The 26,095-nt window shown below is 45.2% G+C and overlaps 1 protein-coding gene across 1 annotated transcript in view; it reads right to left on the bottom strand.

The window, feature by feature from the left end:
• Positions 1-5,346: 5,346 nt before the first annotated feature.
• The window catches only part of STK4 (serine/threonine kinase 4), a 40,964-nt gene continuing 20,215 nt past the window's right edge, over positions 5,347-26,095 (bottom strand). The window contains exon 11 of the mRNA XM_026042051.1: positions 5,347-8,502. Within this exon, the coding sequence (XP_025897836.1) occupies positions 8,344-8,502 (159 nt within the window). The 3' untranslated portion in view covers positions 5,347-8,343. The remainder of the gene's footprint in view (positions 8,503-26,095) is intronic.

Here is a 26,095-nt window from a genome sequence, read left to right as displayed (position 1 = left end):
GCTCGTGCACCAGGACCTCCTCGAGAAGCCACCACAGGAGCGGGCCGCGGCRGCCACCTTCTCCAGGCGGCCCTCTTGCCTCCTTAGCCCACTGCGCTGTATCCAGCTTCACCCACCCCCATGCCGAGGACAGATGGGGATGTCCATCAGCCGCCCGTTGTTTCTCACACCCGGGGCYTGGTGGCCGTTCCAACCAATGGTCTCAGTGTCTCCAAGTTAGGCACTGCCTGGGCTGAGGGAAGGGGGAGTTTCCTCTGCCCTGAATGTGTCGCAACATCTCGGCTAAAGTTAAACCCTCCTGCTACTCAGTGCCCCTCGCAGGCACCTCCTGCTCCAAAGGAGGCTTCCCAAGCGGGAAAGGTGACATGGTCCCTCACACCACGCTGGCAGCCCTTGCACCTCTCAAGGCAGTTGGGTGCAAACTCCAGCCCCAACCTCTTCCAGCCCACGAGCTCAGGCAGTTTAGCTCCCTGGTAGGCAATGGGGAAAAAGTTATGGCCCGTAAACCAATATAGACAGATTTATATGTGTGTCCTGGTCCCCCTTGCCATAAAACTGGCCCACTTTGGCTTTGCTGTGTCATCCCTCTCCAGTGTCTGCTGGAGAGAGGGACAGGGCAGCTCTGCTGTGGAGCACCGTGCTCCCTGCGCTGGTCACAATGTGGGTCCTGCCACCAAGACGCCCRAGCACCTCGTGGCAGGGCAGGGAGCCCACCCGGTGCCCCTCACATGGCAGCCAGAGCTCCTGCCCATTCCCAGATGGATCCGCATTTGGGCTGAGCAGACTTGAGCTGCTCCTAGCACCACGTTCATTCCCTTAGGGACCTTCTCCTCGATCCCTGGTTCTCTGCACAGTGAAGTACATCAAGCGAGACCTGTTYTACCAGAGCAACCGTGCTCCTCGCAGTTACTTAATGAGCTTGGAAATAACCTGGTGGCTACAAGATGGCCCCAGTCACCTGGACTGTCATGTTTGCAACTGATTGTCCAGGCACCGTGTGGGGGCTGCACGGGTGGCAAGTCAGGGCTCTACCCATCGTGATAGGGTAGGAGGTTAAGATGAGCCAACGATAGCACGGATCCAGCGTATCCGATCCAAGGATGACACAGCGAGGAGGTCCCCRGGGAAGAGCAGCGTGCGAAGGGACGGTGCTCACACTCCTGGCGTCATTGAGTCTTCCAATATCGACGTCTTGTGGTCCAACCCGCACTCATTCTTGCTGCGAGCTGTGCCCGGCGAGCTCTCCTCATCTGTGCCGGACCAGCTCCTGCTGCACTGTTACTTGAATAAAGGAAGGAATTTCCCCTTCTCTCCATAAATATTCCAGTAGCAACATGTATTAAAATGTGAAAACTCAACTACATGTATTAATTAAAAGTATTATGCAAAGAATTAAAAGAGCATGTAAATTAATTTTCTATCTATGCATGGGATGCATACTGTATATTTTATTAAAGATCTCCGTGACCCACTTTGGAAGCGGGTTTTGTGTTCGCAGTCATGGCTGTTCTCACCCAGAGCTGCAGCTGCTCTCCCTACTGCAAAGGCGAGTCCAGCCTGGCTCCCAGCAGGCGCCRAGCTGCACGGGAGCTCTCCCGGGAAGGGAGCTCTCCCAGGAAGGGAGCTCTCCCTGCATTATCACAGCCCGTCTCCAGCTAAYGTGGCTTTTAACCTGGCGCAGAAGTATCCATAGCCCTTCCTGCAAGCAGGCTTAGAAGAGCCCCATGGAAAGCCTCATGTAGCACCGGGCTGCCTAAGGAAACAGCCCTGCAGCTACCAGGGGCTTTCAGCCTGCTYGGAGCTGTCCTGAGCAGCCCATGCCACAGAGCAACCCCAGCAGGTCCCCCGTTGTCCCCCAGGGAAGAGGCTCTCCCTTTCAYAGGAGGCTTCTCCCCAGCTACCTTCCCACCACCAGCTGCTTCAAGGAGGCGGCTGCTGATCAGCAAGCAGGGCTTTTGTGTGCGGTTTGTGTGCTGTGTGGGGTTCATCCTCTTTCCTGGAGCGGGTGTGAAAGGCGGCACTAGCCCCTGGTAGGTTAAGTGCTCCCTAGGGTGTTCYGAGCAGACGGGTTTGGGTCTTCAGGCTGCCTCTCTAGGCTTTGCAGGTAGGAAGGGAAGGGCTTCCTGCTGCAATAGCTGCTATTGGAGCTAGCTGCAATAGAAGAGGAAGATTAAAAATAGAGATTCATCCTTGTTCCTTTGGGAGTTTGTTAATTAAAAAAAAAAATCACTTTGTGGTAGTCGTCCTAAGCAAAAATCTGTCCTGACTTGAGGGTTAAGGGAAAGCTGGTCCCTCCTGGAGGAGCTGCTGTAGCTGCTCCAAGCAGCTGCTGGCTTTGAGAGGGGCTTGATTTGCAGAGAGCTCCAGGCTGAGGCTGGGGAAGACTCTAAAGGATATTTTCTTTTTTTAGCCGCCTGCTCTCTGTCAAGACATTAGGATTTGTATCGCTATGAGTAACCGTACGAGGAGAATCCTCCCACCACCATGCAGATATATCCAGCAGCACCGGAGCTCTGCAGAGATCAGTGCAGGAAGGTCTGGGTGCCCAGCACCAAGGCGGGCGCCGATCGCATCCCACGCCGCTGTTCCCAAGGCGCTTCCGTGCCCGCACGGGCTGCCAGCACGGCCCGCCTCGCTGCTCGTCAGGCAACACATGCATATTCCTCTGCTAATCCCTCAGCAGTTTTCCTGAGAGGGACCATGTTTTCATTTTGTAGAGTGGGTAAGTCAATTATACACTTTAGCAGGTTATTTCTAAAAAAGCTGCTCGCCACGCTCAAAAATGATTGATGAAAGAGCAACTTTTTTGGCTCCAGGGGATGATGAGTAAGGAGCAACCTTATTAAGTTATTTCATGCAGTTGAGAATTAGACAACTCTGATTAAAGAGACAAAGTAAACTTTATTGCTTTTAGAATCACAGAACCCTTAAGGTTGGAAGGGACCTTTAGAGATCACCTAATCCAATCTCCCTGCACACACAGGGTCACCTACAGCACAGGGCACAGGCTGCGTCCAAGGGGTTTTTGAAGATCTCCAGAGAAGGAGACTCCACAGCCTCCCTGGGCAGCCTGTTCCAGTGCGCTGTCACCATCACTGTTTTGTGTAGAACTTTTTTCCTTTGCTGTCTCTCTCTTGTGAGCAGYGAAATCAGGGCCATGCACTCAGTTCGTTACTGGAAAACTGAAAGATCTTAAAGGACTTGATCTGTAGGAATGAAGGACTCTTCACTGACATCGCTTTTGGTGTCTGTGCTATCTGCAGACTTTCCTGCTGATTTCAAATGAATTTATGGAGACAAAAGTCAGAGCTGGCTGCTTGAGAATGTAAACATTAAATTGGTGAGGTTTGCATTTCCCGTGTCTGAATTATGCATGGAAACCAATAAAGGCAAAGTGCCATAATTCAAGTATTTTCACACTGTAATCACATTTTCATCCCTTCTCCTGGCAGTGAGAAAGCCCTGGGGCCACCCCACAGCTCAGCCCTGCAGGGGTTACCCTGAGATGGGCTCAGGAAGGGCCTCGAGGGCAGCTCGGGGACCCCGGGCTCCCTCCAGCCCCAGTGCTCTACGGAATTCAACAGCAACCCTGAAGGGAGCAGAACAGACTGTGCTTCGTAGATGGACTTGAATCGTGTGAAAGTTTTCAAACAGGTTGGCTGCTTTCCTGGGCTCTTAAATTAAAGGGCAATTAAGTCACTTTCAGTCTGGAAATAGCTGATGGGTGTTTCCTGGTTCGACTCTCTCAAATTTTTGCCAGTGTGATTGATGCAAAGAAAAATCATCAACTCTCAAGTCAGGGCTGTCAGCCAACACTCAAGGCATTTATCTAAGTGCCTGCTCAGGCTCTTCTGGCCTGTGGACAGGAGGAAATGGGACAAAACGAGGGTGTGAGAAAGTGGCTGGGCACAAAGGACTCTGCACAGCAACACTTGGGCCCCAGCACTGGCAGCTAATAGCGKAGGAGGACAGAGGCTGCCAGTGCTACGTCTGCTTGGGGAGGTGAGTTTATTTATTTATTTTTAGCCCTTTGAGTCAAAAATCATGGTGGAAAAGCCTGGCTAACTGCTAGCGCCAACTCATGGCCACTTGTCAGCTGYTGACTTGTAGTTACTTACCTGCAATTAGTGTTTCTGCTCCCAGCAGAGAGCGAGCACATGCGAGCAGTTTGCGGGTGACAACACGATGTGACTGTGGCCTCAGCCCATGTGCCCGTGCTCCACGGTGTCCTGGTAACATTGTGCCGAAAGGTGTGTGCTCCAGGCTTCCCCCGTTGCTAGAAATGCCATTACAGTCTGCCCCTCTTCAAATCCCACCTTGCTCCTGGCATTTCGGAGCTCGGATCTCATGTTGTTTCTTCAAGGCTTGCTAAGCAGAGCTGACTCCTGAGTGAGCTCTGTCTCTGCTTTGGTTAGTCATCCCTTGAGGACAGATTTAGCAACTTCTCAGGGAAACCACGTCGAAGGCAGCAGCTCACCAATGGAAGGCAGCACCCACTCGCTGTCAACTCCATGTTCCTCGAGACAGAAAGCTGAAAGCGCAGCAAGYCAGCCAGAATTAGCAGGGACAGACTCGAGCCTCACCTGTTGTGTGTGGGAAGGTGAATGAACTGCTCTCTACCTAATCCCTAAACCAACTGCTGGCTCCCAACGTTCCTGCAGTGTGAAGTTACCGAGCAGGGGTAGCAAATGTCTCCAGCAAAGTTTCCTGTTGCCATCTGCCCCTGTTGGAGCAAGTGAATCTCCTGCATGAGGAACTGCTGCCGGTGCTCGTCACCGATGGGAAAATATCCCCAAATTCCACCTCACCTTGCTGAATTTCTACAGAACTGGCAATACGGAGACATGTCCTTGAACCCCACAGATCATCTACACACCTCGCCTTGAAGTGTGGGATTTGTAATGCTTTAAAGCTAGAGAATTTCCTGCTGAAAAACACATTTTGACACTTCTCGTTCTTACTGCTTGTGTTTATTAATGCTTGTATACTCCTCTGGAGTCCTGCATAACACTAGTTGATTATAAGGTCCCCATGATAAAACTTGTCCTGATGAGCAATAATATTCACACACAAGTATTAGTCTTGACACTGATACTTTCAGTAAGGACAGTTTATTTGCCCTTTGGAACAAATAAGGCAAGATATTTGAGAAAGATCAAACAATCTCCTGTATCAAACTGAGAGGAATGCAATAAAAGTTACTATTTCATACATATACAAACTAATGACCCAACGCTAGTATATACAAACAGCCAGATCTTACAAAATAGCATTTCAAGTCAGCACTTTATGCCAGTGTTGCAAATTTGGTTTTTTTTTAAAAAAAAGGTAAAGCTACAAACTTCACATTATTAAGTCTCACATGACTGACATCATCAGTATCTCTGGGCTATCGAAGCAAAGGTAACGGTTTGTCCATCAGCAACGCAGAGAGACTCAAGGAGCACACGAATGCAGCTGCATAATTAAACAAACATTCTGCTTAAGCACAGTCCAAAGAGCCTTGGTCTTAGCCTAGAAGGCTCTGAGGAGGTCCTGTGCTCCCAGAGAGTCTCCAAAGGGACCAGAAAGGGAATCCTTTTCTCTAGCTGCAATTGAAAGTCAGTGAAGGAGGAAAAAATCCTCTGCATTGGAGCTCCTAGTGTAACAGCTCTCATCAAGTCCCAACTATTGCAAGCATTTAAGAAAGGTTCAAAGACAATTAAGCCATTGGACCAGTATTACTTATTTTGGTTCATTTGCTGTATTTTAAGACAATCGCTTCGGCAAGGCAGAGCATTTCAGCAGTGCTTACATTCAGTTACAGCAGTCACAGGTTGCATATTCCAGAAACACACACCACCCTGTGGTGTTTTACTTAACACTTGGGTTTACTAATGCCCTCTGGTCACTATGAGGTTACCTGCACAGTGCGAAGGTAAAACCACTCCTGGCAGAACGTGCTCGAGCCACGTGAGCAGCGCRCTCAGCTCTCCACGTCACACACAAGCACACGTCTATCACAGCGGGTACAAGAACATGCCCACTCTAAAGGCTGGGATTCATCTGGCCTGGCACGAGCTGTCCAGCCTGGTGCCTCTCATCAAGCAGAGCTGCATCCAGAGCAGACCCAGCTCCAGAGCAGGATACAACCAGGATCGGCGAGACCCATCCAAGTGACTAACTCATGAGCCACTACCCAAATGCAAAACTCCCTTCTTAGCTCTGTGGGTTTCTCTGAGGCAAAGGGCTCTCCGAAATGCTGCTCGTTATAAACCAACACTTAGGGCCAAGCATATTGCACAGATTCCAAACAAGAGCTACATGGTCCTGTTGCTCGCACAGCACTTCGTGAGATTTCACGGCACATTTAGCTGCTGGATGCTCATGGCTAAGGGATTTTAGCCCTCTGATAATGAAGGTTTTTAATTATTTGGCTTGCAAGGTGACACTAAGCGCTTCTAAAGCATTCCCACTACTTGAGGCTACCAAACAGCTGATTATCCCGCGATGTATTCTTACCTCAGTCCCCTACACACACTCACCACTTGCTGCTTCCCTCCTCCTTTAGGGAGAGCTGGTTTGCTGATCTGGGAAATGGATGTGTTAGCACTGTGCATCAGAGATGAACTCACACAATCGGATCCTCAAAGGTGATAAAAATGGCTTGGTTCCTTTCACATCAGTGGAGTTTACCTGKTAACAGCAGCCAAGAAACTACAGGGGTGAGAAAAGAACCTTTTTCCTCTCTAGCACCGTTTGAATCAGGTGACGCTGCTATTTAGCTTAATCACCTGGCTGACATACCAGGGTCCACTGCAGAAGAGTGACGTGGAAACGGTTCCCTCTATCAGAGCAAATGAAAATAAAGCAGTAGCAGTATTTGCTCTTGCCAGATACTTAATCATGCACTCGGCACATAAAAAAATCCCCTCTGAGCTTTACAAACTGCTGCAGCTGCAGCCCATCGAGCCCACGCATCACTTGGTCGCGCCGCCCTGCAACTCAGGCCACTTTTGGTGCTTGTGTTTCGCTYTCCCTCCTGCCCGTGTGAGTTAAGGGCACGAGCCTCATGCCAGCTGCTTTCTCACGGGTACTCTCATCAGTTCAGCTATACGAAACGGCAGGGAGTTTTATAGAGAAACACAGGGAGCATCATAGGAAAGGGGGAGAGGCTAAATTTCCCTTTGCTAGCAGGTGAGGATGAGGATGGCAGCTGCTTCCTCCTCCAGATTCACTCCACATTCACTCCGCCCCCAAACACACACCACTGGCCTTAGGAATGATTTTCAGTTGAACTTTCCTGATGTGTCGAAATGTAAAGGATTGTGAAATCATATTTTTGTTCAAGCACCTAATGAGGTAAATTTGAAATGATGAAGTCTACAAACTATTTCACTATAGTGAATTAGTGGAGATTTTCTTTTCAAGTCCTCTGGTACACAGGGCAGAAGTACCTAATTCCTGAGAGAGGGTCACACAACTTCCACCCCTTGTAATACTGCAGTACTTCTTCCAGGACTCCACTGTCAGCAGGGTCTCACTGAAGGCCATTTCCATAGAGACAGCGGGCAGGGAATCTGCTTTGTATCAGGTAAGATCACTCATTAGCTTTTGGTTTTAAGTAAGTGTGAATTTTAAATCACAGAATAGAATTTCCGATGGAGGCACCACATACTTTTATCTGCTAGTATTAATTTATAAACTACACACACAAAAAAAGGACAAAACTGAGGTCTGGAAGAAACCACATTTGCTTAAAGCATATGGTGTAAGGCATGGGGCTTATCACAGGCTTTAACAAAAAACAAAAGATTTACCTTTCTTTCAAAAGAGGCGGGAGCAGTTTGCACATGTTCTCACCTACTTTCTTCAGTSACCTAAAACTTACCAGTACCTTAACAGTAGAAAGATAAGAGTTAACAGCTTGAAATTGAATCTTGAATTTGAGTGCTTTCTCAAAAAATATATAAAAAAACCACAAGAGATGAAGCCATTAAATACCACAATTCATATTAACATAAAACAAGGGAATGGACTACTGAAAGTTCTGCTGAAAAGAGCGTGCCAACTTTCATCAGTCTATTCCTTGCTGTTCCTCTGTTTTAAAAACAACCCACCTAAAAGCAGTAACAAGACTCCTTCAAAACAATGTTTTAAATACTTCTCTAACATAAAATATTCCGTCAGGACTTCCCACTCCAATGGCATTCCTGAGTTCACGAAGGTGCTATGGAAAAATAAACGAGCAGAAGTATCGCCCTCTATTTCGCTGACATATTTCAATAGAAATCCATCTGTTTTAGTAGTCACAAAAGCAAGGAGCTGAGTGCTGGGGATGGCAGGAGGTTGTGCTGGTGGCTCTCAGAAGTTCTGCTGCCGCCGCTTCTTGGCTTCGATGGCATCGAGGATCGGCTGCCGCTTYGACTGGTACTTCTGGCGGATTTCTTCAATCTCCTGCTCCATCATGGGGTCGAGCGCTGTGAGTCTCCTCTGAAGCTCATCCACGCTCCATGTCTTTAGCTAGCGGGGAGATGGAAGAAGAACAGATATTGGCGTCAGTACAGAAAGGATCTCGAATCTGCGGGGATTTCGCTTTCCCTGAGAGTCACTTTTTTTCAGTAGGAAAGGTGGGTCTGTTCTGCTCCAGGCTGCTGGCTTCTTCTCTGGACGGGACCCATGAATTACTGGCTACTGGATGCTTTGCTTATTTTACAGTCCATGCTCTATTTAGAATGACAGCGTGTATAAGGACCAGCAAACGCTTCCCCATTGAGTCAGTTTGTTTCTTGCATACCTCATCTTGCAGGTTTAGGAAAGAAAGACCATGTTGCAGTGCAAGAGAAGCAGAGCTCTCCTCCCCTTCTCTTTTCTTACAACTAAACTTCCTTCTGCTCGACAACRGGAGACAGAAGGAAAAAAAAAACAGCAAAGAAAATAACCACTGACAGAAGTTCCATAAAATAATAACAACAACAATAATAACAACAATAAYGATAATARTAATAATAAAGCACTATAATAAAGTATTTATAAGCAAGCAGGCTGAGTCTCAGCCATGCTGAGGGTTTCACAGGTCTCTCTRCTAAGGCAGAAACCCCAAGAACACACAACACAGCAGGTGACAAGGGGTGGGCATCAGTTGATGCAAGCTGCAGGTGCAAGTTGCACTGCACACGTGAAGATGTCGGGCTGCTCTGGACAAGTTCTCCAGCCCTGAATTCCCTCTCCACCTGCCCTCTGTTTAATTGGGTCTCTGCTGTTCTCCAGCCTGCTGAGGCCGGGCAGAGAGGAGCTTCACCCTGTTAACGAGGCAGTTTTGGCCTGGGACAGTCTAGACTATCCAGTCATGTCCTTTACAAAACATTACAACCCACAGAACAGGCAAGATTTTAGTGCAAGGCTAAAGAGTTTGAGGCAAGAGACTCCTACATTCACCTCAGCACCAATCTACTTCCTCTCCCATCCTGGAGACTCCCACAAAACTCCCTGGAAATGCTGGTTTACAGATTCCTCAAGCAAAAACGGGAGCGACTGGTCGTGCCACCTGCTCTCACCAACCACCTGCCGTGGGAAGTAAGGACAGGCGAAATAACTTGGGGCCTCTGTGTGCAAAGAAGTGTTCATTTTTAGAGCTTTAATAAATGTCTTAATTGAATGGCTTATCTCGACTGCAGTTAAATGCCAGTATCGCTGCCGCCTTGGTTTAATTGCTAATTAGTCAGCAATCACTGTTATTCCTTGAGCCACTTTCCAACCAAAACATACAGGGAAACGCTCGCTTGCTATTACAAGGGAATAATGGAACAACTGGCTGCCTAATGGCAACTGTATGGTTTGCATCAGGCCTTAAAACATTAAAACATATTAAAGAAAACGCTGATCTTTCTTCCTGAGGTGGCAGAGGGATCAGCTGCCAAGCCACAAAGTCATCTGTTGGCTGATTCAGCACAAGGTCTTTCAAAATCCCTCAGAGTAACTCTGCAAAATGAGGTATTTCCTACTCACAGCTAGAGGATCATCAATCTACTCCCATACTCTGGGCATGAGTGAAACAAAACCTTTTTAGCGAGGGTATAGGTCTTTCTGCCTCTCCAATCAGCCAAGTGTTCATTAGAAAGACAAAGCACTTCCTCTGCAAAAATATACATTATTTATACGCATTAATGCAACTTTACCAGACAGCAGTTTAAGCAGATGCATGGCACTCGTTGCCTTTTCACACTAATTTATTATGGAGCAGGTGATTATTCAACATCGCACTTCCTCAGAGCCAAGGGAACGGAGCATATAAAAATGCAAAAAATGGGGGAAAACATTAATTCAAGCACTGAGCAATTTTATTAAATGGCTGTATCAGATGAAATCTTTAAATGGCTGGCAGCTCTCCACAAAACACTGGAGCACCGAGAGCTGTAGAAGGGATCAAAAACATCCCGCTCGTGGCTAAAGCCAACTGGGAGAGGCCAGAAAGGGTCTTGGGGTCCCCAGATGTCCCCGAGCGCTGCCTGTCGTCCTGCTCTGCTGGGTCCACTGGGAAACAAACTGCCAGGATGAGGGCACTGGAGGGCACATCAGGTATGAGACAATTTTAAAACACTCTTTTCTGGCCCAAGCCGAGAGTTATCAGTGTTTTAGGCAGGTCTGCCCAGCACTGGCACCCGCGTGAGAAACCGGGCACACGCAGAGCTCTCACTCCCCATTGCTGGGTGGCCCTTCACTAYAAGCTAAAACCACAGCTGGATTTTCTCCTGTAAATGAAGTTTTTCGACTCGAGCATATCTGTCTCTGCAGCGCTAGACTCCCGAGATCCTGACATTATTCTCTTAGAGGAACGCCAGAAGCAAAATCAGAAGGACAAGGACAGAGCATCTCGTGACAGACAGATACTGAGGGCGAAGTCTCGGAGCCGGGAAGCTGCAATTAGAGCTTGTTTTAGCCCTAGGGCTCAGTCCCATCCCCTTCCTCACTCCTCAACGATTTTTACGTTGAAAGAAATTTAAGAGTCCTTACATGTGCTTATCTATTTTTGCCCATCCACAGTGACCAAGGAGCCTTTACAGCCTTTCAAAGGAAATAATTTCATTTTAAATATAAAGACGGAGGGGAAAACGTTTGATCTAAGATAGGTCAAACAGATGAATCAATAGGCAAAGGCGGCAGAGCTGTGAAAATGTTGAAGCAGGGTTACCTGTGCAGGAAACAACATTTTAACTGCTTGATTAATAGGTATTTTTCACCCCAAGACACTGAGACGGTTTTTAACCCCTGCAGCGATGTCCAGCTGCAAATCGACTTGCTTTACTATGTAAGGTACTATAATGATGTCCTTCAGAAGGACATAACCTACAGCCTTTCCAYGCAGACACTGCAAGGACGGACAAATCAGGAATAGATCATTTGATGYAAGATCGACACCCCTTTGCAAGCATCTTGGACAGACTTGCGGGTAACTACTCTGATGCAGAACGTGTGCCTCAGCAAACTGCTTTGCTGCCTCACCTTCCTCTCAAATCAGCAAACTAAAAATATTTTTAAATAATTTGCATTTGTTTCCGTCAGGTAAAGCGTCACGGGAACGTGCTATCCTACTGAGCATAACACAAACTAAGCAGCTAAAAGAGAATAAATAAAGGCACTCATCAGACGAGACAGACACAGGCACAGATTAGGTATCCAAGGGCACCATGATCTGCAATTTACACCTATGCAATTCTGTCTTCAGCTAAAACCAGTCTAGTAATTGCTACCGTATTTCAGACTATGCCAGGTTTATATTTCACGTGGGTCTACAGTAAAAGACAAAGCCGAGAGCTTTGGCAATCACCTTCCCAGTGACCAAGGACAATCAGAAAGTGAGACCCTGGTCTAGAGGGGAAGTTTCCTGCTGTCTCCTGAGGGCTGCGGGAAGGAGGCTCTCACCTTCACAGGACAGAAGAGCTGCTGCTGACACCGCTTATCCACTGGGCTCCTGGCTCAGGAGTCATGCAGCAGCCCAAGGTCACYGCCGATTTGCACCATCAGTGCAGGAGGCTCTTTGCCTTCCAGTCATACCCGAGTGACTTCGGCTTTTATTTGTTCCTCTTCGAAACCCATTGCTAACAGAACCCTTTTGCTGCACGGATTATAAATGGCTTCTAGAAAGGAGCCGCTTCCCAGCAGCTTCCACATATTTCTCCCCCAAAATGGATCCTACGGAGCAGTAACTCACTCCAGCTTCCAGCTGAGGTSAGGCCAGCTGCACCAGGGGCACAAAATACTGCTTAGGGCGGGTGAAAAATACATTCCTCCAACCTTGTTTTTGTCTAGAAGCATTTCTGAGAGAACCACCACRGATTCCTAAAGAGGTAGGAAGGTCTTTTCGGTCCTTCCTTAGCCCTTGAGCATTATCTTAATTTCTGGAGACTGCCCGCTTGTTTTCCACACTCTCARAGTATCTCTGAATATCCTCCTAGCTCTACCACCAACAGCAACACCCAGTGGCAATAATCAATCTACCTCTTGCCTAAATACTTCGTATGGTATTTACTGGTCAATAAACTTCATGTCAAACTTCAGGGTTTTAAACAGCCTTTAGAAAAACTGGCTTTAGCAATTACCACTTCATAAGGGGCAGTGGGAGTCTAAAGTCTAAATACAGAAGTAATAAAACTGCAGCTTCCCACACTACGCAGGGAAAGAAATTGTTAGTGGAAAAGACATGAGCTAGATGGAAATCAAAGAGAAAACAAATTTGTCGTCTGTTCTGAAGACACTTTGTTGCTATATTTTCTTCTCCTGCCTAGTTTCACTCTGCATTTTAACAATTCTTGACTGCCCAGCCACCGGTCAATGCACTCAGAGGGATCCAAAACATCATGGATTGAATTAGCAGGGAGCATAACTCATCAGTTGTTTACGTGTATTTAGACCTTAGAAATGTAGATGTGGTTTCAGCAGGGTTTTTAGCCAGCCAAAGTTATCCAAGCTATGCCAAACATTAAACGCTAAAAAGGAGTTTGCTACTAGAGATAATGAAAAATATTACCGCATAATAACAGACCTCAGAATTAGAACTTTCAGATTAAAATAGATTTTATAGAGACAGACACAGGAAAAAACACAGCACAAGCCCATGCACACACATAAGGGACATGGAATTAGCTCCCCTCATGAAAACATGGAGCATCTAATCATTTTGTTTACTCCTGCTTTTGGGTGCCACAACAGTTAAATATCTGCAAGACTCCCATTTTCAGAGGAGCTGGAAATCAAGGCTAAGTAATCCAAAGCTGGACACCCCAAAAATTAGACAAGAAGCAAACAAGAATAACAGCCAGAGCTTTAGACCTTAAATACCAGGTGATTTTGGAGGAGATAAGGAAACAACAAACAAACAACTTCATACACCCCAACCAACCAAGATTAGAAGYGTATGGAAGACCATCTGAGCCCCTCACGTGAGGGTATTGATCACAAAGGTATCATTCAACACCAGAAGCGCCTGTGTGCCAGAGGAGCAGGTGAAAAAGGGCTAATCTCACAACCAGAAAAACAGCACATTCAGTGTTCAGATGTCCTTTGGGAAAGGAGGCTCTTCACGGAAGAGACTAATTAAACTTTCGTTCCACTCGACCTTGCTTCCAGAGAGCTGCCAACAAGGCTACCAAGGTGCTCCCCCTTGATAATATTAAAGCTTCACTTAAACTGCCCTTTCAGGATCMTGCAAATCACTGATGCAAACCCACCCGACTTTTCCTCTATCAGCTCCTCAGCCAGAGTTTTAATTTTTGGATGCAATGACCACCTGGGACAATTTGTAGCAACTGCCTTGGAGCACAATTCAGCCTGCAGCTGCATGGGTGCTGGAGAAGAGCACAAGTTAAGGAGTGCYGTCTAATCTCAAGATTTTGTTTAGTCTTCCTACATCCAATTGGGATTATTCTGGAATTAGCTAACGTGCACGACTGCTTAAACATGGCATCAATTAAGTGCTCCTATCAAGCACTTCTACAAAACAGGGCACTGAACAGCACTACGTGCCTGTTTAAACCACTGAAAAGCATCCAATTTCTCTGCCCAAAATTAAGTGCAGGTTTCTCATGCTAAGCAGTGTTCCACAATTTATGCCTTGGAAATGGTGATATAAATTGCTGCTGCAATAGCATGCCTTTTTCTTTTCTTTTTGGTAACATTTTTTTTCTCAAATGTTGGCTCAGTACCAGTTGGTGTGCTTTCGATCACTGATCTTAATTTTAAGTGCTGCGTTCTCATTTATGTTTCTAGCACAAAGAGGCCTTGATGTAAAATATGAGCAGGCATTAACTATTTATTGAGTGAAGTTGTCCAATGCAAGCGACACAAGAACCTACGAATCTGTAGGCTTATCTATAGCCACGACTACAGCACACTCATCATCATGATTCTCAGGTCCCCACAACTTCATAAACCTGTCAAGAAGCCACATTTTAAAAGACGCTACAGTAAATCAGAACAAATCCCAGTGCCTAAACAAACATTAATTATCTTGATTTCCCCCCCCCTGCTTTAAGCATTACCATGTCAGTGAAGTTTCTCACTGTGAATGAAATGCACACACCGTGGGATTTCATGCAAGATTAAAAATACAGATATTAATCTTTCAAAGGATTTGAAAAATAAGTCTCCGCAGCACAAGCTTCTGCTTTTAATGCATCTTAATTATTTAGGCAATGCGCTGGCAAAAGGCATCCAGCACAAGCCCRAAGTACTGCAGCTAGAATTTCCTGAAGAAAGGGCAGTGCAGAGGGGTGTCATCTGAACAGATCTGTGCACAGYGGTTTCAGGCCACCTTATCTGGACAGCAGATGACTTTTCACAACGCAAAAAATGCCTAAATTTCAGTAGCTCATAATGTGCTTTAGAGGTGAAGTGAACTTAGGTCAACCAGCTGAAACAGTTAACTAAGTTAACAGTTAACTGAGTGCACAAAAGTGAAACACAGTCCTTCCCAAATGATGTTTGAGCTATTTTTGTTTTACTTTTGTGATCTGTAGAGTTTTATGGCTACTGAAAGTGAAGGAACTTACCGGCATAATAACAGTAAGGACTCCAGTTATTTTTGTGGAGCACTGGTTGAATAAAATGAGGTGCRTGATCCATGCTGTGTATGTGTTATGCTCCTGCAGAAATCACTGGAAGGCAAAAGCGTCACAGAATCACAGGATGGCTGAGGTTGGAAGGGACCTCTAGAGATCATTCAGTCCAACCCTCTGCTCCAGCAGGGACACCCAGAGCACAGGGTGACATCCAGGTGGGTTTTGAAGATCTCCAGAGAAGGAGACTCCAACCCCCAACCTCCCTGTTCCAGGGCTCTGYCACCTCAAWGGYGTCACCCYCTTCCCACCTGCTCTCTGCCAGTTCACACTGAGAAGTGGGACACTGGGATGCTCCCTGTGTCCTGTATCCGCAGGGAAGCCTCCTGCAAGCCTTCCAGCTTGGCATCTCGCTCTCTGAGGAAGGCTTCAGGGAAGCCCCCACACTAGCACGGCCTGACATGCCTCTCCTAAGGAGGCCGGGAATATCCCAGATTTCCTCCCTGGGAAATTACACACCACTCCAGTCACCTCTCATTCCTTGGTTGTCACTACGCTGATACTTGATCTTCTGATTCTGGATGATCTGAAGGGACTAGAAGGGAAACGGGGTGTTAAGTGCCACTCCATGCTCAAGACCAGWGCATTCCATAGCACAAACTAATACAGATTTATTATTTAACTACCTCTTATCTCAGGATATATTTGTATCTATAACCCTGATCCTGCTGGTTCAGCAAGGACCTTCGTGAAGACTGTTTTTGATAATGGCAATGAAACCTAGCTACTGAAGAGGCAGATGCACAAAGGCTTAAAAACCCATGTTTGTTCAGCTGCTGTGAGGAATCCTTCCTTTGCTTCCTCATCCTTCCCTTTTCCAGTTTGCAGATTCCTCCCCCTGCCCCATTTCCTTGAAGGGCTGCAGGACTAAGAGAGATCTTTGCTGGCAGAGAGAGATCAGAAAATTGCAAATACCCAAACCACTTTTTGAGGATTATAGTGAAAATAGAGCATTTTGGCTCCTGCAACRCAGCCTAGCAGCAATTAAGCTAAGGAGTTATCCACGGAGCAGAGAGGGCTGCRCGACTGTGGGAACACCACAGGCTGCAGCAGCAGCCTTGGCATCCTCAACATCCTCGAAGCCAAAAAATGCACTTTGTCATTCCTGATCATAATCCCTAAAAGGCGAGAGAAAGTTTGGGWGTCCCTGCCAGCACAACCATATAACCTCAGCATCCTGCTATAACCTCAGTAATGTGCAGAATTATATTAAGGAAGACAACTCATCCAAAGCACTGCTCAGCCATATGACTGGTCACAAAAAAGAAGGTTTTTTTTCTTAAAAAAGAGCCATGCACTTTAATTTCCGAGCTCCAAGACTAAATTTCCATTTTTAGCTTTGATATCAAATATCAGTGTGAATAACCTTCATTTCCGAAAACATCTCGAGCGCTGCGTGTTTAACCTAAACAAAACACATGACAAATTGTGTGAGTTTTGTTTTGCAGCGCTAAGCTTCACGTCCAAACCTTAAAATTCTTTAGGGGCTTAGAAAGCAGCTGCCTAATCCTGTAACCACAAAGACAAGATATTTCACTGCTTTTATTTTTGCTCTTTTAAATAACTGAATTACAAGCCATGCGAAAGGTCAGCCTGTCTGGACAAGCAAAAATAAAAAGAATTTTTTAAAAAAGATGGTTTCTCTGGCATTTGCTCGCCAAAGATTGCACTAAAGAAAAAAAAAATCACAGAGCAGATTTTTTAATGTGGTTGTGCTTTAATTTTGTTAAGTAAGAGCACCAAAATAACTCTGGACATGTTAAAACAAAATGTTTTACTGGGCTCTGAAGGTCCCACTAGCTGCTAAGCAGACAGCCAGGCAATTTTGTTGTTGTTTTAAGAAAAATGATCTGTCAGAAAATGCCAACTCCTCTAAACCAAATAAAATTTACTAGAAATCTGCGAGGTTTAATAAAGTTTTATTCTGAAAGGGCTTGGGTCTATAATAGGCTTTCCTTCCTTATCAGACCTGCACTTTYGTCTTCTACCCCTTATCCCAAGGAGGGCTGTTGGCTTCTTTATTAGCAATGAATTTATTTACTGAGTATCACTTGTCCCAGAAGATTCAACTCTAGGGAAGCTTCTTGTGACTAGTAACCCAGAAGAGCCACTGATCTTTGGTCCATTGAGTGGCCTCCACTTCCAGCTCTTACTGCTGAGGAGTTTCCCTTRCAGTAAAATAAAGAAATATGGAAAAGCAGGGGAAGAGAAGGACACACTAAATCAAAATTACACATACACARAACTCCAGCTCTCATTTAACACCTACAGTTGCTCCTTCAGTGCAGTATTGCTCCAATGCCACCGTGATTCTTTACTGTGAAAGATAAACCTCGCTCAAGTGACAAACAGTTAATATTAGGACCAGAATCAGTAAGTGAATAACGCCAGTGTTAATGCCAGGGAGTGAGATCCCCATTATTGGAARTCAGAAAAACCCCCAAACCTAAAAAAAGTCCACAAATACCAAGTAAAAGTTACCAGGGGAAAACAGGCTAAGCCACAAGAATGAATCGAACAGCTCTGGGTACCTCCAGGTTGAAATCCTGCACTTCTCCAGAACTCATCAATCTTAGTAAAAAGCACCATATTAAGTTAATATATTAGCATCATTAATCTAACTGAAGACTTCACATGCTTATAACTGTAATGCACAACGAAGACTTAAGCAGTCTCAGCCTTATCCTCAAAGGTTTAAGACTAAATTATCCACAGTATATAGCCATTATAAATAGGCTGAGTTGTTTAAAGCTGTCTTAGCACTTAAGAGTATTAAATTTAAAGCAGTTGTTGAAGAAAGGTTAAGTCTCAGGCTCCTCATGTATTTTCTGCTTTAGGAGAGCTGCTTAAAAGCTTTTTATTTTATTTTCCCCCCTCTTTCTCCCTGGGGAGACCACATCACCCACCACCTCCTGTGCCCCAAAGGGAGGCTGGGCACAAACCACCAGCCTGACACTGTTCTGCCTCCCTTATTCCTGACAGGAATGGAAACAAGACCCAGCACCTTGAATGCCAGAAATATCGAGTGATTTCAAGACTTTGTGAGGAAAGCCTGAGGATTTAGGCTTCAAGGGCATTTTAAGAATGAATAGCTGCACAAACACAGAAAAGGCTGTGGTTAAAAGAGGAGCCCAGCTCTGAGATAAACATTTTTGGGGTATTGTCCCCAATCAGGCAGGGCTCCACAAAACCCACGTCACATTTACCTGCGTGCCAGGCTATTCAAGGYTCCCCCAGTGCTTGCTCTCACTTGGGCATCTATTTATAATGAGCCTCCCACTTAGGTGCGCTATGGCAGGGCACTGAACAGGGAGGAATTGGGTCYTCCAGGGAAGCGAGCGGGGAACAACCAGTAAATACACTAAATACACACAGCAAACACCCTGTGAATGAGCAACACCTGGATTTTCCTGCAGGCTTTATGGCACAACAGCAAACACAGCAGCTCCAGCGGCGCGAGCTGGTCACTTTGCTCCTCCACGTGCAGAGTCTCAGGCACTGCACCGGGGCCATCGGAAAAGATCCACGGAGGCTCCATCCAGCGCTCATCCCAGGGCTTTCCTGTCACGGTCCCGAGATGCAGTGCTCCAAGAGGCAATCCACAAGAGCTATGTGAGGCTTCTGATGCCAAGAGTCCCCCAAAGGAGCTCCTTTTGCCGCAGCCGAGAGGAGCTTGTCTTGTGAAGCCACATTTCTCCTTACAAACATCGATGCTGACAGATAAGCTGCAAGAAGCTTTTAGGAACAGTTCAAATAGATCTCACTGGAGCAGCACTGCTCCTCTCTTAAGGGAGATATTGTGCCAAGGATGCAGGCAACCGCGGGAACCCCCATCTCGAGGTGCAACACGGCTCAAACGGGTTTCCTAAATACTCAGCATGCCCAAGGATGTTCCCAACTTCCCACCTTGAGCTATTAATCCCCTTCTCCTGAGGGCAGAAACGCACCTTGCACCATGACTGAAATATACGGGACCCTGAAACAAACCCAGCGATCACAGACCCCGTGTGAAACCCTCCTCTGCCTCAGCTGCCCTTGTTCCATCCACAAAACTTGCAGTCCTCGTCTCAGCTGGTGAAACGCTGCAACAGGAGAGGGGATTCGGAGACAGTCCATGATGCTGGATTTCCAAGCCCAAACACTTTTATATAATGCTGCTTTTGGCTTACATTACCCCCGTTTCCATTAAGGGCTCTGACCTCAGCCATTCCACACAAACAACAGCTTCACCTCCCACTCACTGCAAGCCTCATTTAAAAGCCTTGTGTCACAGAAGGGCTGCTATATACAGAAATACAGCCAAAAGGAGAGCTCGACAGCAAGCTGCAGCACTAAGTGCTTTGCAAGCCATGTACGTAGCGAAGTGAAAGCAGGTGGTGAACAATGACCCTGTTTTCCAATGGAAAAGGGCAGAAAACTATTCCCTTCCACAGCACAGAGTGTAATAAAGTCCCTGAGCTATCTCGTTTGAAGATTTTCTGATAAATTTTAATCCGAATATGTTTCTTCCCCCACACGCCCTCCAAGCTCAAATGGGAATTTAGGGCAGTTTATAAAACTTAGGGCACATGAAGCTTGCTCTAAATGAGATCAGTGGCTATAAATCAGATCAGTGGATCATCAGCCACAAATTTGATGAGGCTGCAGGAAGGTTCAAAAAGCACCTTCCCCACCCAAATGTTACAGAAGATTCAAGACCACTTCACGACCAATAGAAGATGCTAAGCAAGCTGTTCCAAGGCTTATTTTTAACATGTCTGTATGTTTGATTACAAGATGACTAAAGGAACCGTTTTTCCTTAATAAAAATGCCACTWGTTAGAAGAATTTGCTGGGAAGAACATACTAAACACGTTGGAAAGATAACACTTAAAAGAAGCACAAACAATTAGCAGCACTTTATAAACTCCTGGCAGATGGTTGAAGGAGAGAAAGGAAATCCATTTGAGGGACGGGGTTATGAATCAAGGCAGGTGACATTTAAAAGCAATGAATAAAACATCACAGAAACCTGTCTCTTTTTATAAATCATGCTTCACAGGGGAGATTATGTCTAGGTAATGTGCTTTACTGCAACATCTTCCTCAATTAGCAGGAGATACCATTGGGGTATGATTGCAGTTTTGGAAGTAGTCTCTTCCAGGCTGCCCCCTTTTTCAGAAAAAATATCTATATTTTTCCTTGAGTCTGTTCCTTTCAATAAAATTACGCTATTGATACTGAAAAAGCCTTCTCATCATTTAGGATTCAGCACGGCATGAGCAAATATCTAAAACGTGCTTGTTTCTCAGATAGGAATCAGTCAAAGTTATACAGCACCCGGATAGGAACATCTATCACTCACCCCAGATCTGTCTTTGTCTCTAAAACTGATGAATGCTCCATCAAATAAGTTTGCTTTATGATCACAGTAAGCCTGTTTGAAGAAATCAATGCTGGAGAGGTAATTTTTATTCCAGCCATTGCTGGGGCAAAGGGGAATACATGATAGATGAAGAGGAAAAGCCTTTGGATAGAGAAATCCCTGCAGATTCACCCAAAGTGTTTGGTCTAGTCCTGAAAAAAAGTATGCATTCTTGGGAAAAAAATATAATGGAATTTTCTTTCTATTCCACACAGATCTACAGATATTGAGATGATCTTTTTGGTATAACCAATTTTCATTCATTGCAGAAGAGTAGGAGAAACTTGCTTTCTGAGAAGACAAAGGATATATCGAACTCTTCCATAATAATTCAGTAGAACTCTTGTATAACCGCATTTAAATGATCTGCAAATATAGATTTGTGGATCTAATATAGATTTTTTTATTTTGCTCCTGTCCAAGTGCATAGACTGCCTGGTGCTTCAGTAAAAAGGCTCAGATTATTCACTCGAGTAGCCCGGGTGGGGAAAAGGCAGAACACCAGATTAGTTTAGGGGCTGCATCCCACCCCTTCACCAAACTGCTTCGGGGAGACACGCGAGCACAAAGCAGCAGAGCTCACAGGATCACATCAGAGGCAGGAAACATTATGAAGTGCTAAACTCATAAACAGCAGCCTATCCGTGTTATGCAATTTCCCTTCCAGCATCTGCCTTACCCAGGTAGCCTCAGGCTGCTTTTTTCCTGCTGCTAGTAAAGACCCAGAGACCAGCTCCAACAAAGCGGGAGTCCCTCGTTTTTGCACCGTCTTCAAAGCCTGCAAATGTGTGGAAAATATTCCCAAGCTTTTATTCATCTTTTAGAAGGGCAGACGAAAGGCAGTAAAGCCATAAAGCATCAGTATTAGATTGCTAATAAGCTCTATTCAAAGCAGCATCCGGAGCAACCAAAGACAGGGAATGTTCCAGGAACGGGCAGACTGTTTGCAAGACAAACGACACCTTCCCCGACAGAATACAAGGCGTTGGAGACGGGGGTCATTGTAAAGCAGAGCKTGTTTACAGTTATTGATAAGCAATAAATCACTTACCCTCTAACAGTTCCTCCCTATAAATCACCTGCAAGGAAAGAAACAGATGGGCCGGGCACACAGCCCTCCATCCCTGCAGACCTCAGCACCAGGAGCATTTATCCCGCGTCGGGACCTCCGGTTTTCCCAGGACCAGCATCACTGCAGAGGGGCAATCGCAGCGCGACGCTTCCCCACAGGCACCTCAGGCTCTCCCTATTGCAGCACTAACTAATTCTTCCATGCTGGAAGGGAAAGCACTCCCATCCAGGACTCYATTCCACCTGGAATGCTGCATTCTGTCCACCTGGAATGCTGCAGACACTGCTGAACAATGTGCTTCCCTTCTCTGCTGTAAAGATACCAGGATTTTTTTTTTTTTTTAAGGTATCTTTCCAGCTTAGTGTTTCAAACTATCCAGTAAAAGCACAAAAATAAGGGTGTTAAGAAAATAAATAAAAAGCTTGACACAGATTTGAGCAGTGCAATAAAATACCTCAATAAGGAGAAAGTTGTACTTTTCACGTACTACTTTAGGAAAAAGAACTACACTGCCATCCAAGTAAAAAAGTGGTCTGCTTTACTTTACATTATGCTTGTAGAAAAAGAAAGATCTCAGCAATATCTGGTAAAAGCTGTGAGCTAGAACCAGCTTGCAGCTATACAGGTGCATGCACGCATTCACACACACATAATTAGAGCGTCTATCAGGTAAATATAAGTGGACATGATGCCTTCTAAACCCAAGAAAATTGTTACTATTCCCTTATGGGAAACCTCATACAAACACCCCTGCAAACACCCATACACCCTAATACAAAGTTTTCTAAAAGAGGTTGCAGTTGTGATACCAACTCGAATCATGAGAAGAATTCAAGAACTCCAGAAGATGTGAGTATCTTTTTTAAAAACGGCACATTATTCAACACGTGTGTTTGCCCAGCGTTGTCCTTATTCCTGCTTTATCTGTTACCAAAACGGATTAAAATCCGAAGTGGAAAACTTATTTCTACTGCTCATCCYTCTCTTCATCTTTTGCGCAGCTTCTGCAGCCTCTTGCTCGGAGCAGCAGTGGGCAGGACCCAGTCCAAGAAGCAACTGAGAAATGATAAAAACCTATTTTGGGCCTAGGGAAGAGCACAGCAATCCTCCCGTCCCAAGCAAACTCCATCAAGAGCTCAAGACACTTCTCAAAGGGAGCTGAAGATCAAATACCATAGAGGACAGCAGTCCCTGCATGGAAACAAGACTGGAGGCCCAGCAAACGCGTGAGCAGAGGCCATCACAACACGTGTCTTTCACAGCTCTTCCACRAGAAGCTGAGGGATTTGTCCTGTTTTCTCGACACCTGCTCCTTCGGTAAACCCTGCCAGCCTCAGGGATATGCAGCAGGTTTATCATTTTTATTCTTGCAAGGGAAAAAATGTCTCGGCRAAGCTTCTGTGAGTCAGCCTGTCAAGACAGATCCTCTTAAGCCAAGCAGTAAGAAGGGGGGGAAAAATCCACAAAACTATCAATTTCTAATAATTAGGAAGAGGAAAGGTCTGATTAACCAAGGCTTGCAGCAGCTGGCAAATCAAGGTCTTCCCAAAGGAAGAAGGACACTTGAAGAGGAGAGATATAACTTTGGTTTCTGAAGAGCTGCTTCCTTCCCAGAGCTGCCTACCTACAAGGAACTCATTAGGATCCTTTATTTGGTTAGATTTAAGATATTAAAAAAAAATAAAAWATAAAAAAGGGGGAAAAATCCTATGAATTAAAGTTTTAACAAAATCTGAATTCAGCGATACAGGTATTAAAAACACGAGAAGTTGTATCATGATATCAACATTCAAGATGGACAAGAGAGCACAAACTGATGCCCATWTGCCCCACTGAAACCACATTCCTGAAACAGAACTGAAAAGCTTTCAGTATTACCACAGCTATGGTGAAGCATGAACTCCTGGCAACCTGCTAATAATCGAATTATTAGTGATACGACACAACACTGATGACTCGATGATCTAAAGTTTGGCCAGACTGAAGGCCCTTCAAGCAGCGCCCGAAGGAAAAGACAGAAAAAATGACCCCTGTGCAGCCACAAGCCGTAATAGACTACTCCCTGCCACAGCAATTAAAAAGGCTCTTCAAAAAGGCAACAAACAATGGTTTGGTTTAAGTTTTAAAGAGCAGGAAACACTGCAAAATTAATTTTGCTGGATATTACTGGACTCCTGAAAGGTTAAAATGAAAAAAAATGTAAAACATTGTCCAAACAATTCTTCTAGCATTATTAATTAAAGTCTGTGCAACACTATGTGACTAATGTTCTCTGGCAAAATTAAAGTCAGCTACAAAAATTTGGAGATCTGATTACAGCAATTATAAATTCTACATACAATTCATCCTGCCCATTAGCGCACTAACCCTGAAGCATTTTCTTATTAAAGTCTGTTACATTCCTCCTTTTAAGAGGAATTATTGCGCATAATTTCATGTTCTTTTCACGTTAAATAAATCATAACGCTCTCGTAAAAAGAAAGAAAAATAACCTTGTAATCAAGTGGGGCTTAAATCTTGCCGAGAGATCCTTGCTGAAACATGTGGAGATAAATGTTAATACCAACAGGCACTGACTTATCAGTTAGTAACGACTCCTGCCTCAGCCTTAGAAGGCTGGGATTACATGGAGTTTAGGCCATCCCAGAGCACAAGCAGAGCCCAGCTCAAGCAAGCATTTAGAGGAATGGAGCTCACCACCTTTTATAGCAGCATCTTTGGGTTTTCTGCTCTGCAGTGCATGGGGCTGACTTGATATCTTGCCTAGAACAGCTAGAAAAAAACAAAACAAAGCACAACCCTAACATGACATTGCCATTGAGATATAAATAGCTTCTTATTTGTCTGCTTCAGAGGAATAATTTTAGCCAAGAAAAGGTCAAATGGCTTTGCCACAGGGGTAAAGAGCACAATTTTTTTTTTAATTTAATATCATTCCCCTCTTTCCACAGCCTTTTTCTTTTTTGGAAGATGGGAGACTCCAGGTGCCAGTCACATAGGAGGGAGAGGAATACAGAATAAAAAGGAAGCAATAAACAGCTCGACTGCAAAAGCACAAACCAGACAATTTCATGGTTTCTAAAGGCTCAGGAAGAACCAGTATTTACCTAACATCTCACTGACCTGATCTCTGCTTGGAATCCTGCAAGCTCCACAGGCAAACCCCATCTATTCTGATGGTGCAAAAATAGGTTATAACACACAGATGTTACAACTAAGGAATCTTTTTTTTTTTCCTGTATCCCACTCAGTTTATGGAATTGACACTTTCAGTTATTAAGCATTAATAAATGTGACCTTTACCTATGCGTAACCATCAAATCCACTTTGATCCACTTTTAAAATAAAATAGAAAAAAAAAATAAAACAGAGTTTTAAGTCTTCAAACTGGTTACATGGCAYGAAGCTGCTGTTACCAACCCTTGGTTAAGGGCTGCTCAAATATTCTTGCATATTTATTAAAGCTGCTATCTACTATTCTTCCTATGCTACCAAAAAAAGAATGTAATTAGGCAATAAGTCAGCTCCATTACAGGTGATAAGTCAGCTCTGTTACTGAATTTACATGCAAGACAGGCCAGTCTGTTCGTGGTTGAACTAGAGAAGCGCATGCAGCTGGGAAGAGAAMTTTCTACAAATTATTACACGAAGGTGACCCAAAGCCCCATTTATTGCTAGCTCTTACTGCTTGCTTTCATTGCTTGAAGCACCCTGGTAGTCTATGCAYGTGGCAATAGTCAGTATTAATGGAAACCAGCAAACAAGGTCACACACGTGTCAAACAGTCGCTTTGCACAAATCCAAAAATAMTCGTAGGGTCTGTTTGCTAGAATTGCATGGCCCTCTCCTTCTGTCATCCGTGCTGTGTGTGTTGCTGGGTGCTGCCTGCACCTCCAGCCCACTGCACACTGGTGGAATACATCCTATTTAGGGGAAAAAAGGGTGAGTTGAGCTCCCTATGAACCAGTCAGAAAGAGAGAGAGCTGCTGCAAATGTCCCTGTCTTCTGCAGACCACAGGGGATCGTACACGGCTGCCAAAGCAGCCTCTCTTTCCTTGGAAATATGACACATTGAAAAATAATTATGTACCATTAAATTATTGCATGCATGCAGGATGAACAAGATAAACTGGGCATATCCCTGGGACTGGAATAATGCGGCTATTTTAGTAAACATACTTATGCAGTGACTTTGAGTCCTCAGGCTAAACGTAACATAGTGCAAAAGGACACAAGAAAAAATGTGCAGCAGGTCCTTTCTACTAGTTACCCTTCTCAGCCTAAATAGGAAACCCTGAAATGCAGCAACAAAGACTAGAAAATTTATGTAACAGTCGATAACCATCTGTCCAAGCAGGCTGAAAGGCTCCAGCTATTTTTCCAAGCTCGGAWCAAAGCATCTCTCCTCTGCAGCCCCGTGTCGTGACTGGCAGAGGGGTTTTGCTTTCTGCACTGCTAGGCCAAGGTGGGGTCAGTCTCGAGGAGCGGAGAGTGCGAGGTGACACCCTGGAGCACGGGGAACACGAA

This window comes from Nothoprocta perdicaria, unplaced genomic scaffold (genome assembly GCF_003342845.1).
Source record: "Nothoprocta perdicaria isolate Ctin4 unplaced genomic scaffold, notPer1 scaffold_3, whole genome shotgun sequence".
In the NCBI taxonomy this organism is placed as follows: Eukaryota; Metazoa; Chordata; class Aves; order Tinamiformes; family Tinamidae; genus Nothoprocta; species Nothoprocta perdicaria.
This window is presented reverse-complemented; position numbering and strand designations above follow the sequence as displayed.